The sequence below is a fragment of the Lagopus muta genome, chromosome Z (assembly GCF_023343835.1).
Source record: "Lagopus muta isolate bLagMut1 chromosome Z, bLagMut1 primary, whole genome shotgun sequence".
NCBI lineage: Eukaryota > Metazoa > Chordata > Aves > Galliformes > Phasianidae > Lagopus > Lagopus muta.
The window spans coordinates 51,632,760-51,649,852 of record NC_064472.1 but is presented as its reverse complement, the minus strand read 5'-3'; the positions used below and the strand labels follow the sequence as shown (position 1 = coordinate 51,649,852).

General features: G+C 42.0%; 1 protein-coding gene across 5 annotated transcripts in view; it reads right to left on the bottom strand.

Annotated features, from left to right (window-relative positions):
* CDC42SE2 (CDC42 small effector 2) overlaps positions 1-17,093 on the bottom strand; it is a 108,668-nt gene that overhangs the window by 17,287 nt on the left and 74,288 nt on the right. For all 5 annotated transcript variants that reach the window (XM_048931266.1, XM_048931268.1, XM_048931267.1 and 2 more), the window contains one exon: positions 3,696-3,797. In XM_048931266.1, the coding sequence (XP_048787223.1) occupies positions 3,696-3,797 (102 nt within the window). The remainder of the gene's footprint in view (positions 1-3,695; positions 3,798-17,093) is intronic.

Here is a 17,093-nt window from a genome sequence, read left to right as displayed (position 1 = left end):
ACCAAGTCAAAGATAATTCACCATTATGTTGCCATTCCTGAGAAACTTCAGTCCTAGCAGCCCAATCCAGCTGACAGTTTCTCTTGATTTGATAGGTGTCTCAACCAGTCCTGGAACTGGGGCAAGAGAAGGCTCCAAAAGCACTGGGTACTGGGGCCTATAGGTAAGCACGTGTACAAGTCTAGGGGGGCCCTTTCCCTTCACGCCTGACACCCCACTGGCAGGTCAGACACTGGATCCAGGACTGGCAATCTCTCTCCATTCCTCCCCCTTTCAGTCTTTCCTCCTAAAGTTGCTATGGCAAGATTTCCAAAAGTTAAGCAACTCAAGGCTTGCTTTGATTTCCCATAAAACTGCACAGCTTGGGTAGATGTACAGGTGAGAGGACCAAAGCCTACAGGATAGCTGTTCTATTCAAATTTCCCACTAATGTACATGTTTATGTTTGGACCATGTTGCTCAAAGTGCATGGTAAGTGATCATCAGATGCATCCATCTTACAGCATGATATGGAAGGCTACATATGCATGCACATGTAATTAATGAAGCGAACACCTATCAGTGTATAATCCTTCTGGAACTGACAATTGTTATCTGACGTTGTATTGTGTAAAGCATTTCACCATTGTGCTCCTTGAAAACTTATATTAATATGTATCACCTTCTATGTTTGAGAAACTGTAATGTGCAAGATGTGTAAGACGGTTTGTCTGTGCAGGAATAAAGCTGCTGTGAGACTGGACAGTGGGACTACACTGACATCGAGCTGGCATTACGGAGTAGGAGACCATGCCCTGCAAGTCTGTTTTAAAATGGCATTCTTTATGTCTCCTCTCAGTGCTGGTGACTGCTGTTGGCCAATTAGTGCCTATGACAGTTTGCTTGCCTTTCAGGAGAAGCTATTTTACTATGTCTTTTCTTCCTGGACAGATAAGAAAATGAGTCCCCAGCCTTGAAGGACATGTAGATGTGGTCTTTAGGGACATAGTTTAGTGGTAGATTTGGAAGTGCTAGGTTAAAGTTTGGACTTGATGATCTTGGAGGTCTTTGCCAATCCGGATGAGTCTGTGATGTCACCGAGCAACAGGCTGTGACGTCGCCGGGTGACGGATTGTGACAGCCTTGCCCTCACTGCTCATAGTGGGGTGCCGGCCGCGCCTGGCTCAGTCTGGCTCGTTCCTGGACCGTGCTGAGCAGCTCTGCGAGGCTTGGAGGTCGAGCAAGGTTTTGGCTGTGCTGTGCTGGGTCGTGCCTGGGGCTGCTCGCAGCATCTCAGTGCCTGACCCGCAGCATCGCGTCTGTTTCCCCGGCCCTGCCTCGTGCAGGCAGCCGGGCCCCTACGGAGCGCACCCGCAGCAGCGGAGGTGAGTGGTGCGGGGACACCTGGGTCCCTCAGGGCAGCCGTGGGGAGCCTGGCCCTGTGCCAGCGGGGAGCACGAGAAGGCCCAGTCGTGGCCTTGGGAGGGCTTTGTGCAGAGGACTCGCACACCCTGGCACAGCGAGTGACCGTGACCTTCCTTCCTCTTGCAGGGCAGACAGCACCTCTGCGGCTGCGTTGAGGGAGAACAGCTCGTCATCCTCGGTTCTCCCAGCCCCTGCAGCCAGAAGACCATGGCTGCAGAAGAGGCATGGACGTGTCCTGTATGCCGCGACGTGCGGCGGGACACGGCCTGTGTGATTCCATGCAATCACACCTTCTGCCTTGGCTGCATCCAGCGGTGGGCGAGGCTGAGGGACAGCTGCCCGCTCTGCCGCTCGGCCATGCAGACCATCCGGGTCTCTGTGCGGGGAGACAATCAGTTCGTGGACTGCATCGTCTCCCCGCCCGCACTGCCGGTGCCCGCCGGCTTCGGCGCCACCGCTGCCACTGACCCTGACGGCGAGGAGGAACTTCTGCCACCCCTTCCACCGCTGTCCCCGGAGCCCATGGCCGAGGAGCCGGAGCGAGTGGGCGGCCTCCTGCCGGAGCAGTGGGCGGCACTTTTCAGGGTCCATCGAGACATCCTGGACCCGGTGCTGCCCTGGCTGGAGCAAGAATTGCGCCGCAACGGGGAGCTGCGATGGTGGAAGATCAACTGGCTCAAAAGCATGATCCTGGCATTCCTGTGCCAGGTGGGGCCGGACCGGGACGTCCTGGTGGAGTGCACAGAGCACGCCCTGGGACCCAGCTCCGCACCGCTCGTCGACGGCCTCATCACCGCTATCGAGAGCCGGTGCGGCCAGGCGGCCCGCAGGCTGCTGGGCGTCGAAGATCCCAGCGCTGCCCAGGAGCAGCAGGACGGCCCCGCGGCCCCGTCCGGTCCCGCCGCCTCCCCGCAAGACACCGTTGCTCGCAGCGCCGTGCCCTCCGGCAGCTCCGCTGGTCCCGACGCAGAGGAGCTCCCCGGCACGTCCAGCGGGGCCCTGGGCACACGGCCTGGGGAGGAGCCGGGTCCCGAGGAAGCCGGTCCCTCTGGTCAGCGCCACAGCCGCAGCCCCTCCACTCGCGGCCGGGGCAGGAAGCGCCCGGCTGGGGGGGCCCGGCGCCCCACGAAGAGGAGGGCTGGCAGCGCCCAGCGCGCTACCCCCGCCCTGCAAGAGGCGGCGCCCCCGGCGCCTCTAGCAGGGCTTACGTGTTTCCAATAAAAGATTAGAACGCAGAAGCACGCGTTGTTCCCAGGGTCTGTCCTTTCCGAGGTTCATCCTTCACGCACACACCCTACACACACTGTGCCGTACGAGACCCGGTGCTCTCTGCACCCAGTGTGGCTGTGGCACCCATAAACCCTTCTCCTGGGCCTTTTGTGAGAGCTACAAATCACGTAACCATGACCGACGCTCATGGATAGACTGCAATATCACAGAATCACAGAATTGTAGGGGTTGGAAGGGACCTCCAGAGATCATCAAGTCCAACCCCCTGCCAAAGCAGGTTCCCTACACCAGGTCGCACAGGTAGGTGTCCAGGCAACTTGAATATCTCCAGAGAAAGAGACTCCACCACCTCCCTGGGCAGCCTGTTCCAGTGCTCCGTCACCCTCACTGTAAAGAAGTTCTTGCGCACATTCATGCGGAACTTCCTATGCTGCAGCTTATGTCCGTTTCCCGTTGTCCTGTCTCCACGTACCACTGAAAAGAGACTGGCCTCACCACTATGGCCCCCACACCTCAGATATTTATAAACCTGGATCAGGTCCCCTCTCAGTCGTCTTTTCTCAAGGCTGAACAGACCCAGTTCACTCAGCCTTTCTTCATAGGAGAGATGCTCCAGGCCCTTCACCATCTTTGTGGCCCTCTGCTGGACTCTTTCCAAGAGATCCCTCTCTTTTTTGTACTGGGGAGCCCAGAACTGGACGCAGTACTCCAGATGAGGTCTTACCAGGGCAGAGTAGAGGGGGAGGATCACCTCCTTTGACCTGCTGGACACGCTCTTTTTAATGCACCCCAGTAAGCTATTGGCCTTTCTGGCCATGACGGCACACTGCTGGCTCATGGCCAACCTGTTGTCCACCAGGACATTGTCAATAACTACAGGATCTCATAATCTAAAATACAAGTGACTAAGGCTTGGAATTAACACACTAGTAGTTATTCTTCAGTTTTACACAGAGCCTCCCTGTCTCAATTCAGTAGAGAATCATTCTTCATTGCTTTAGCCTCTTACAGTGTTCCTGTACCCTGTCTAAGATGAAATATCTTCATCCACAGATGCTTACCGAATTCATCCCACTGAATAGGTCTCCCGATCCAACGTGAGCTGTGTGAACAAAGTTTGTTGGCTCCCCAATCATGCTTCGATCTATGCGTCGTCGTCTTTTCTGGAAGAAAGATAAAGAAACCATATAGCTGAGATTAATTTAAAAGGCAGAACCAGGATGTGTCGTAAACATAAACTATACATGGGGTGTTCCATACACCATGAGACGTTCTCATGAAATTAAAAAGGAAAGTCTGAATTCCCAGGTTAATCTAAACATTGGTAATATGGTCCATTCTTTTCACTTAGGGTATCTTTAGAAGATCATTAGACCAGCACTGATACCATTCCTAAGCACTTAGGTTAACAAAGTGTTGGTTAAGCAATATTTGCAATGTTTCATACAGCAAACTCTGCATCCATCCATTTTTCCATCATTTAATCATGATGTAATGGACCAAATTTGATGTTTAGTTATTCAAAATGAGAATTAAGGATCATTATCAGAGCATATAAGAGCATTATCAGGGCATACAAAGTAGCTAACTTATAGAACTTCTCAGCAGCATGTCATGGGAACTTGTGTCACTCATTCTATAGTAGAATAATATAGTAATGTCTCGATTGGCATCAACCACTATAATATCCCTACTGAACCTCATACACTGAGGTAACTTACACTCCTCATGTGGAATGTGAGCTGAAGGGGTGCAGAGGGTAGTAAGGCAGTGAGCTAGACTGTACCCTAGAGATATGCCAATTTCTGTTCTGAGAGTTTTATAGAAAGAACTGCTTAACTCTGCCTCCCTCTTCTCAGAGTCATGGCTTCAACTTTTATTAATATAAAAATATGCAAATTAAAAATCAGAAGCAGTAAGGACTTCCTCTAATTAAAGCTATGTGGGCTGTTTGCCTCCAGCCAAATATTGCATCTAAAGGAAGAAAACAGAATACCTTGTCCTCATTTCTTAGGCCACAACCTTAAGCAAAGCAAAGCATTACAGTATGCAGCTGCCACTTGTCTATATGGTGTATTAAAAAAAACAATAGCCAAAAAGCACAACATGTATACTTCAATTTGAGGTATGTTAAAATACAGTATAATAGCTAACAAATTAGTTGAGCTCAATTAAAAGCTTCCCACTGTCCTAAAGTCCACTTGGTCTCATTTTAGTGGGATGTCTACTCCTAATCTGTACTATGATCATAAGACCACTCTGACTCAAGCCAGAAAGGTACATGCCTCATGAGTGAGCCAACTACTTTTGAAGTGCTTCTACAGACTAAATCTTAATGAATCAGACCCTCAACTACGAGAATCCACCACAGGGTGAAGCCAGCAAGCACAAAACACTCTTAATCCTTATTAAAACAAGTCTTAGGAGATTTCACTGTATCTCACTTTATAGTATTAGTGGCCTAAAGGGGGGTTGCAGGTAAAAGAAACAACACACTCTATGAGAAACAGCAAAAAAAGCTGATCTATGCCAAAACTGATGATGATTTCTCTACTCCCAGTGTATTGACAAAACCAACAAAATAAAATAACCATAGCTATAATTTTGTGTAGTTTAAGGGCTTTCAAGGATAAAGTGTTCATGGAAATGGAGATGTCTCAGCTACAGAAGTCATTAGTATTCATAAAGCCAGGAGCAGTAATTTATCAAGATGTAAGTAAGTAAGTAAGATTTATCAACATGTCCCACCAACGAGTGAGTACTTCAGTGTGGAAACCAAAGTCATTGACAGAAACAGCAAACTACTTCTTAAGCTCAGCTTGACATCAGCTAGTAAAGCAGTGACTAACTTGGAGGAAAGGCCTGATAGCAGGTTTCTAGTTACACTGGATGAGAGCCGCCAATCTAGCATGATCAGAATTAGGAGCATTCCCAGCAGGTGTAATGGACAAATGATGCTAAAGATGCATTGCTGGACTTACATACTATTGTGGTACGCTGTACTCTGATAGAGAAAGTCTCATAGGTGAAACAAGCCACTCAATTAGAACACTTAAAATTATTTCAAGTATCCTATAGATGCCCACCCCTAAATTTAAAACAAATACACAGAAACCCAGAGTATGAGTCATTTGCACACCTAAACAATACGTCCGTGATTTCTTGGTTTTAGTTGAGTTTGGAAACATGGGGTCTGATGTAGGCCAAACACAGACAAACCTCATAAAGCTTGCAGATCATTCTTTATTTCTGGGGGGTGGGGGGTGGAGAACAAACAAGCTCTTTTTTTGGACAATTTCACTTATATTTTCCTTTTTTTTTTTTCATTGCAAATAGTACTAGTGAGCCAGAAACAGCACTAAGGAGTACTGGATCTCCAGAACGGCTGTAAATAATTCTTCAGTATTCATCAGCTAGTGAACTAGCAAATTACCAGCAAGCCTTGATTCGTATCTAAGGCAAGTTTCTTAACAGAAGCCATCAGGTAGTTACACTGTAGCATGTACCCACTGAGGTGATCCTGAATCAATGGAAAAACATTTAAAAGCTTGAAGGATGGAATTCAACCATGTTTAAAGTCCTTTCCAACCCAAGCTATTCCATGATTCTAAAAGAAACCAAAATGGTATTAGGTGGCTGGGTTTTTTTTGTTGTTTGTTTTGTTTTTCCCTTTGTTGTTATTATTACTATTATTATTTTTTGCTTCAGATTGTCTTTACATTAGTGTTCCATATCGCATTATGAGCATACTTTAGTAGGAACTGTGCTGGTTCCTACTTACACGCTTCAATTTGTATTTCTGAGTAATCCCAGACATGCTTTTTTGAAGGACCTGAACTGGAAGGCTAGCTGATGTACTCCAACAGCTAATGGACATCAAGGCCAGAGGAACAGGCAAACCAGTCTGAAGCAGAACCTGAAATATATGCCTCAGTTCCTCAACAGTGCTTTGCTCCACACTGCTCTCCTGTTACTGTATGCTATTTCTGTAGTTGACAGAGCCCAAGTCAGAACTGAAATGACTGATGGGTGCAGGGGAAGGGACGTAAGACTGTAAGAAGTCATTTTTTATTCAAAGGATATAACACAGGAGACAGCAGTAGGGAAGCATGCATAGCAAGGTTATAAAACTTTCACAGAAAATACTACACGGACAACTTTTGTCAGGTCTATATTGTGTTATTTTATCGTAGCATTTTTTGAGGCCTTGCATCTGCAAATATACATGCAGTACCATCGCTCAGACACACAGACTGACTCTTCAGTAAATCTAGTACGTGTAATTTGAAAGCAGCTAAGAGACAGCACATTCATCTTTCACTTGAGAAGCTAATAGCATGAATAGCTCCCTTCCATCTATGAACCGTTTGTGCCTATTCTGTGATTGTTTCTCAGTTCAATTCACATGTCTGAGCAGATAAAGCCATTCTAGTCATCCACGTCTCTAACATCGCATATACCATAGACAATTAACCTGACTGAACATGCAAGTGCCCTAATTCTGGCAATCTAGCTGCAGTGACATCCTCTTTCTTGTTTCTGTACTTCTGCGGATGGATGTTTTCTTGGGAAATCCCCAAGATTAACTTACTAAGTATCTGTTATCTTTTTGCTTAGTTTTGGTTAAATTACTGAAAGATTTTGTATCAAAAGCTGAAGAAAATTTTATAACTGAATTTCCATATTTGATTCTTGCCTTATCTGAAGTCATTTATTTCCTTCTTTACTAAGGTGTTATGGCATGGCAAGGAGCACAAGGGAGGTGAGATGAGAGAAGAAGACTTGTAGAGGGATCCTGGAAGTGGCGTATGAAATTCATCATTTAATGGCTTTACTCAGATTGTTCCCCTGAAAAAAATCTGCAGAATTTGCATTGCGAAGTGCACAAACCGTAATCTTTGCCTCACAAAAAGAATTAAATCATACTTAAAAATAAGTAGAAGAGGTGCAGGCTTGTGTGTTAAATGTTTGAGAGGAACGGGAGCTGTTTGTGGACCCATCCCAGTGGCTTCATTTTGAACACATATGCTACATGCACTGTAATGAGATCACATTTCAGCTGCCATAGTAATGAAGTAAAGAATTGATGTCTCTTCTAAAGCTGTGATTGATGCTTTGCACCCACACAAAGTAGCACCTCTTTTGCTGCAGAAGATTGGAATTCAGAAGGCCATGAACTGTTGCATCACATTGAAATATTAACCCTGCACATTTCTAGAAACTTCTCGTAAGCTTTTTAAAAACTTCTTTTCAGAAGTTAGGTAACACCTTACTGAAGCATCTTTTTAATAATTGAAAAAAATCTTAATGATTGAAGCTCAAAACTTCGATTTAAAAAACACAATAAAAACAACAAACAAAATAAATCAACAAGTGACTGCCATCGATGAGCATGCACAAGTTCCTTTTAATTCTCCTTTGCTGAAGTTATCTTTTCTGACCACCTCCAAATTTTGTCCAGAAGTTGGGATACACTTCCCTAGGTAAAGTAATTTCACAATGATGGCAATAACAGCGACTGCAACATTTCCAGACAACTTTTTAGCCTGTATCTGTATGTGTGTATGTATGTGATGTATATAGGGCCTAAGTGGCATTCAGATCTTTTCTGACCTATTTGAGACCCTGCACTACTTAGTTTGGATATTTTTTGTGGTTTCCTACACACAGACACACAGGAAAGTTTTGGAAATTATTATTCTTTGCACAGTTAAGCATACATCTCTACCCTTCATGACATGTCTTCTCAAAAAAAAGAACGCCAATCAAGCATACAAAGAAAAAAGCACATTAAAAAAAAAAAAAAACAACAAATAACACCTCTCACAAAACCCATAGCAGGTTGATAATTACATTCCTGAAAGTTGCTAAAAGCAAGTCACAAGTGAAGTCAAGCAGAATATCATTCAAAGAGAGTCCAATCAGTGCACACAAAAGCCTAACTGATGTGACCTGCATAAGACTCCACCTCAGGCCCTAGCAGCTAGAGGTGGTGCTGTGGGTACAGGTTTGGAATATGAGTTCTAAACACGAAGTGATACACGGCAGGAACTGAAGAAATTAAAAGGAGATGCTAAGTTACTGCTACACGACAAACATGCAGAGAGCTTCTGAGAACAGTACCTCTTTATTGAAATTATGACATGTGGTTCTTTTCTCCTGTCACCTCACATTTCATTTTATCTCCATTTTATACACAAGAAGATAGGGCCACACTTTTTTATCCCCACATAGCAATGGTTTTTACCCAAATGTATGTGTTGGACTGACTTTTTATGTCTTAATATTTCAGTAATGTTAAGTGAGCTATAAGAAACTAAGCAACAGAAAACCTGCTTCCCTCAGCATAACAAAAAGTATTAGAGGAGAAAATAGAGAACACCTACACTAGAAATAACTCTGTGACAGGGACAGATTGCACCTTTGCATCGAATGCTGAAAATGAAATTTAGTATTTAATTCACATAATAAAATATTGCTATAATCACTTTTCTCTAAAAACTAACACAGTTGTTTTTAGTTTCTTTTTCTCTTTTTTCCCCCCTTCTGTAGGAGAGCGTTTTAGCATTATTTCTCAGCATTAGCAAAATAACATAATGCAAGGATAGAACTTACTTTATCCCTGCTAATATTGAACTCTGCAACAGTGAGAGTTTTCACAACTGCATTTCCATACATATGGTTTTGGCTTATTTTATATGAAATAAATACACAATGCATATAACTTTTTATGCAATAAATACACAGTGCATGTATTTGAAATGCTATATTAAACAATTTATATAAATACACATTATAGAACTAGATACTACACTATATATTGTATATTTTTTTTTCTGTATGTATTTTTTTCCTGTAACTTAGTATTTACCTGTGCTTTAAAAAATGTACTGTGGAGTAGGTTAATTTGAAAGAAAGCAGCATGCTGAGCTGACCTACACTCTACAAGGGCTGCTCCAAAAGTAATACCTCCTATTATATTATGGTGCTCTGTCATAGCAGAGGCAGATGTTGATGGTATGGCAGCAGAGATTGAATCTTCCTGCCAATATTCTGTTACATTTTGTTGTCATGTGACAGACTGCAGCAGAGGGGCAGTCTGACAAAATGGCATCAGACTACATTGTGGAAGTGCAGATGAAGCAAATGTGTGACACTGACTTCCTCCATGCAGAAAAAATGGCACCCACTGACATTCACTGATGCTTGTTGAACATTGACAGAGATCAAAGAGCGGATGTGAGCACTGTGAGGAGTGGCTGGTGTATTTCAACAGTGGTGAGAGCGTGTCACTTCTGCTGGTGCAGACTGTTAAAAGAGCAACATACAGGCCCTTGGTCATCACTGGCAAAAATGCATAGCTAATGGTGGTGACTATGTTGAAAAATACTGTTTTGTAGCTGAGAATTTTTTAGTATTAGCACTATTAAGCAGTTCTTTACATCTGTCATAGTTTCCATGTAAATAAACAGGAGGCATTACTTTTGGAGTGACATACATATAATTTTGTGCAACAAGCCTCCAGCCAGATCTAAATCAACACAAAGTGATTTGTACACAAAATGGCAAGTGATGCACCTTCACTTTTCTGACACAATTCTTTGTTTCATACTAATTATTAGCAAAAGAACAACTCTGGTTCAAATTCATAATCATTACTGCTTACTGCACAAGACTATCTATATTGTTCTTCATGACAATCTGTTATTCTGGACTCTCTGTTAAGAAGTGACATTGTAGTACAAAGCCTGCGCCTCACAGACTCCTCTTCAGAATACACTGAGAAACATTTATTGATTTTAACTTCAAAACAGCCTTGATATATAATTGGGCAAAAGAAAAAGGAGAAAAAAAACCAACAGCAAAACCCACCATGCTTTGGTGCCTCATCTTATGCAAAGTAAAAATCTCAGCTTCCTGACATCCGTCCTCAAGCATTTTATCAGTCTCTCCTACAATTTTAGACTATTTTTGAAAAATTAATTCCTTGAAAGGAATGGAGGTTGTGGAAATCAAGGTATTCATACAGTACACATTACAGTGGATGTCCCAGCAGCACATGATGCTAAAGTCACATTCTCCTGCTGGGGTGGCTTTCAAGTCAGCAGCACTCACTGCTGGCTTGCAGGCCCATAAGCCTCGCTAAGGCCAAAAAATATATACTTTTTTTTCTCTTTTCTTACATGATTACTGTCAAAAATAGGCTTATCTCTCTTGGCAAGAAGATAAGTAAAGAACACTTAACTCCACTTTGAGGAGTGGTTGAAGACTCAATAAATTCACTTGCTGACTCCCTACTGGCAAACTTATCCTGATCAACAGAGAAGTGAATGATCCAGCTGGAGGCCCTAAAGGGCTCCTCTGCTGAATAAGGTTTTGTGGTCAGAAAATGACTACTTATATTTATTACCTCCAAAATTTTCCTCTTTCCAAAGAAGGAAGATGACTCAAAACATAAACACTGGTAACTAGCACAGATTTCAAGCTTGTCTTCGTAACACGAGGGCCATTTTTCAGACCGTTCAGTAACATTATTATCACATCTCAGTGATTGTAATGGCATCCTCTAGTACACTAAGAAGCAAGTTAGCCTCCACTACAATTTTTTTGCAGGCTTGGCTTTTAAGCAACAGAAGGGTAATTTGAATGTATTGAATCATAATAATTTTAACCACATGTTTAAATCTGTGCCACATTAGCGGATTTAGAAATAATGCATCTTTCATACTAAAATAATAAAAATCTCAAACTCTACTAAAATAAAGTGAACTAAACTAAGACAATTCCCAGTACAGATTCCACTGCCGCCATTCTCATGCTAGGTATGACAAATACAAACAAGGAAGGCACTGCTAGTTCTCTACCTGACAAGAGCATCGTTTTTCTTGACTCGGAGTTGGTCTGCACGTAAATCCAATGCTGAACAGAGGGGCAATTAAGACAGGCAAGTATGCAATTTGCTAAACTGTTTTTGAAACAGGAACTATCAGATCAAGGCAGGGAGTCAGGGCTATCGTGCTTGGCCTTCTGCCACAAATAGCTCTCAATTGGCAATACTTTTTTTTTCTTTCTTTCTTTTGAGAACTTCTGTTCCAATCACAAAAGTGTTAATTTTTGCTAAACCAGTGCAAAAAGCAAGCTCTTTTAATCTGCTTCTTTGCTTTCTGCATTCTTCCATACCAATCTAGATATGCATTTCAGATATTCACCCTAAAAACAAAGTGATTTACTAAAGTTTCCAATGACATAAATACTTTGAAATAGCTGTTTGCTAGCTTTGTGTTCCAGAACTCTGCTAAAAGCCAAAGATAAAAACTGAGATATAAAACTAAGAAAAGGATTTAATCAAAGCCAAGCTAGTCAATTATTTAAAGATGGGGAGTTTGGACTGTTAGAAGAGAAACTGAAAGAGACACCATCCTTCATTTTCTGTTCCTACTTTGACCTTTCTTGCACTGTACATTTGCTTTTAAGAGAGAGCCAACAGCAAAAGCAATGGAGTCCCTGTGCAGTGTCACCCAGCAGATTCTACACACGCTCATTCACAAGAGGAACTAGGTAATCTCTCAGAATAGTAAGTACTGGATCACTGTGAAGAGGTGGTTTTCCGTTCTGCCACATACATGCTGTTCTGCTCCCAAATAAAGTCCGATGTGTGTAGGACAGCTGCATCCACCAGTACAAACAACATAGCACAACCTGACAAAACTAATAGGGCCGTGCTAAGAGCAGCATGGTGGCTGTGCTTCTCAAAACAAGCTATAGTCTGAGTGATGTATCTGAGCTCCCAGTATTGCTCCATCAAAATCAGCTATAAAGGTCTTAGAATATTATTCATCAAACCCTACATAAAAAGGACTGCAGATATAGGGTGTCCTTTGCGTTTATTTATTTATTGCACTATTCTTTAGGATGCATTTCTCCATACTTTTTTCCATTATGAGGAACCTAGAGATCCGTGTTTAAAAAAAATAAAAAAACAAAGCAAAACAAAAAAAAAAAAAAAAAACCAAAAACCAAAAAACAAACAAAACACACACACACAAAACCAAGCAGAAAGAAAGCATTCAAAACAGAAATGCTGATACACTCTCAGTTTTAGCACTGGCATCATTACACAGGAAAGTAGTACCATGAAGCTCACAGTTAGACATGTAGTCATTATATAGCCAGTACATTATTTCTGAAAAAGTAAAAAACAAACACCTCCAAACATCTTCCTGATTTCTGCGGTATTTTCCTTCTTTTTTTCAGCTTTTTAAACCCACAACATACACAGCTAATTCCAATATTCATACAATATGTTACTAGTATACTTAGACAGATGAAATTAAAGACACACCATCCATGGTAACATTAACATTCCAGTCAGGCAATAGTGTATATTAAATGTTTTAACATTTAACATTTTTTTTAATCAACTATAAATTATTTCTGGCAATACTGAAATGCAGGACTCTCTTCACCCTCTAAAGATGAAAGGATGAAGAATTAAAGTTTCAGTGTTCAAATGCTTTAAAACAATTTCTCTATTGTACAGAAGAAATACAAAGAAGGATAATTAAGTTAATAAAATAAATAAAATGCTAGCTACTTCCTCCAAATCACTGTATTTCAATGACGGATTTATTCTAAAACACTAATAATCAGAATCTAAGGCTGGTGTAGTGATGCTCAGACCAGCATTGTTGTCTTATTTAACTGTAAGCGCCAAACCTGTTCCCATTAAGAGCAGATTTTTCTCAGTCACTTTCACTGGCATTTTCTAGCAGATTGCTTAGAGTCTTGATTGCTTCCATATCTTACAAACTACGTTTTTGACAGAGGAGAAGCAAGAGGAAATCAGGACATGTTTTCATGCCAATTATTTATCAGTAGAGATAAGTCGTAGGCCTCCAGCAGAGTAAGCTTTCCTGCAGTTTTCCAAAAAGCCAGGGTGCTGAATGACTCCTCCAGCTAAAGGACAGCTATGAAACTGAGACAAAGGGTTGAAAGGAGAGAGGTTTTGAAGAATCTTAAGTCATTATAATCAGAACCTAAAAAATTCATATCAAGAGCACACTGGATCTAGGCAACGTTGCTTGGCATCTAACTGCCTCAAGAGACAAAAAATGAAAAAAACTAACAGCCTTCTGAATAAGTGAATGAAATAGCAGTTCATATTTTGAATAAGACAGAAGTATGGGGCAAATTAAAACAGTGGAGTAGGTCAAATCTTCCAAATTGCCATTGATTTTATGTACAACTTTACAAATCATTCTATTCTGTAAACGAATACCTCAGGCTGGACTGCTTTTTGTTATGTCAAGCAGCACTTTCATCTTTTTGTTTGTTTTTGTTTGCCTGTTTTAAAGCAAATTCAGCATATCATCACCTTTAATCTTTAGAGGTGCCTGCCTTCTAATCTGTTTACACAATATTCCCTTATATTATGATGGCGTTAGTCATCAGATGACAATACCGGCAATTGTAGTCTACATTTTCTAAGCAAACAGGAAAAGTTGCCAGATTAGGTCAAATGACTACGGTAGACAATAGGTCATTAAAGAAATGTTTAGCTTACACATTAAAAGGAACTTTTTCTACTCCAGAAGCTCAATCATATAGTAAATCTGTATCCATTTCATAGCTAGTAATCACGTTCCTTTTCATAATACCCACCAGCACAATTTTAAGATGATATACATTCCCCAGAATTTGGCGGTCACATTTTACCACCAACTTCAATGCCTCTTTAATGTAATTAATAAAAAACCACAATCATCTAATATTCTATTTCTAACATAGGAATCATTTTTCTACAGCATCTTCAGACTGCATTGTCTGATTACAGAGTAGCAGATCATTCATCAACTAGATGAACAACAGGGCATAATGTAAGGAACAAATCTGCGATACAGGCTTGTGATTATCTCAATAAAAATCAGATCTTAGCATTTAAAATACCTGTTTTGCATGCAGTTGACAAGCATAACTCGCCGTACATCGGCTATTGCTTGGAATGAGTGCTTATTAGCAATCCACAGCTGGAAACAAATTTTAATACTGCAGCTTTTGGAATGAATCCAGAACTGCTGCATATGGCATACAAAAAGAGACTAAAACAGTGCATTTGTTCAGCCTTCCAAAGTGAAGCCTGCTTGTGGTTTTACTCGTCTTCTACTACCTAGAAGATGGTAAGAGAAGACAGGTTTGGAGCTACACTATGATACATTCAACAATCTCAAGCTGCAGCATACCAAATCCTGACCAACTTAGAAATGTGAATGTCCACTTCTAGAGATCTCCAGAACACAAATGATCATGGCCCTGAGAAAGCTGGTCTGGTTGACTGCTTTGAGTGGAGGCTTGCACTCGGCAGCATCCAGAGGTCTCTTCCTACTCAGTTTATTCTTCAAGTCTCCAAGTTCAGATGGTGATGAAGAGAAGGAATACAGAACAGTACATAGGCTGGAAATCACTTTGCTGAAACACAGATATGGCATTCTTCCCAGAGATCAAAGTCAGAATGTTAAAAAACAAGAGGTAGATTAAACAAATGATGTAAAGATACATTACAGTGCAAGCTTTCTGGGTATATTTAATAGGCTCTTAATAAAACAAATCCTAGATAACATAGCAGAGATAATAACATACTGAGATGTGTACCGTGTTATACTCTTTCATTTTACTTGCTGACCTTTTCCAAAAAGAACACAGGAAATACTTAAAAGGTGATGTGGCCTGATGAGAGCTACGTTTCTCCAGAGGAAGAGGACTTGCAACACAAAGCCCCCCCTGCTCAGCCAAGTGAGTATCACCCTCATCAACAAACACAATTCCATGTGTCCTTAAATATTCTGCATTTTGAAATTCTTTCATCAAGAAGTTAAATTTCATGCTTGCAAATCCCCCAAGATCTAATCCTAGAGTTAGCTGGCTAACTTTGCAGTCTTGTTATGTCCCCTATGATGCATTACATAAATTACATATAAGCCTTCAATACTCCTATGTATATTCCCCTCTGTTTGATTCTCTAACTCAGAATTATATATGTCCCAAACTCCACTATAGGAAAGCACAAGAGCTAAGACAAACTAAAATAAACATAACAGCCACTACCAGATATTGGATTCTCAGTCGTACTCACAATGCAAAACCAAACACTAGTCTATGTCTAACACCAGCTAGAACAGTTTGTTAGAACACCTGCATTTCTGAAGATAACAGCTCTTAACACACTGCAGTTTGTGCTACCAAGCAGTACTCATACTGCACGTTGTAATCTACATGTGACTACTGACAACAAAATGGGACATGTGATATTCTCAGAGTGCTTCTGCACATGACTCCTAGTAATGCCATCAAAAGGAGAAGCTGGATTTTTCTGATGTTACAGCACTGACATTTTTTTAGTAATAGGACTTAGAAGTGCTGAAGGAGCTTGGTGGAAGCAACTGCTAGGCCACTTTCCATCATCTTTGGTAAGTTGTGGGGAATGGGAGAGGTGCCTGAGGACTGGAGGAAAGCAAATGTCACACCAATCTTCAAAAAGGACAAGAAGGAGGGCCCTGGTAACTATAGGCCAGTAGGCCTCAACTCCAATCCCTGGAAAGATGATGGAACAACTTATCCTTGGTGCTGTTTCTAGACATATCAAGAATAAGAGAGCCATTAGAAGCAGTCAGCATGGGTTGACCAAGAGGAGGTGATGTTTGACCAACCTGATAGCCTTTTATGAAGAAATATCCAGGTGGACAGATGATGGTAAAGCAGTGGATGTGGTCTATCTTGATTTTAGTAAAGCATTTGACACCATTTCCTACAGCATCCTCACATCTAAACTGAGGAAGTGTGGTCTGGATGCTGGGGTAGTGAGGAAGATTTTGAACTGGCTGGATGGAAGAAGCCAAAGAGTTGTGGTCCATGGCATGGAGACTAGTTGGAGGCTTGTCTCTAGTGGAATCCCTCAGGGATTGGTACTGAAACTGGTGCTATTCAATACATTCATCAATGACTTGGAGAAGGGAACAAAGAACGTAGCTAGCAAGTTTGCTGACTACACAAAACTGGGAGGAGTGGTTGATAGCCAAAAGGCTGTGCTGCTATCCAGCAAGACCTAGATAGGCTGGAGAGTTGAGAGGGGAGAAATTTAATGAAATACAACGAGGGCAGGTGCCTCACATCTGGGCAAGAACAATCCCAGGTACCAGTATAGATTGGGAACTGACCTGTTGGAGAGTAGCGTAGGCAAAAGGGACCTGGGGGAACTGGAGGACAGTCGGATGACCATGAGCCAGCACTGTGACCTTGTAACCAAGAAAGCCAATGGCATACTGGGGTGTATTAGAAGGGGTGTGATAGTAAGTCAAGAAAGGTTCTCCTTCCCCTACTCTGCCCTGGTAAGACTGCATCTGGAGTACTGTGTCCAGTTCTGGGCCCCTCAGTTCAAGAAGGACAAGGAACTGCTTGAAAGAGTC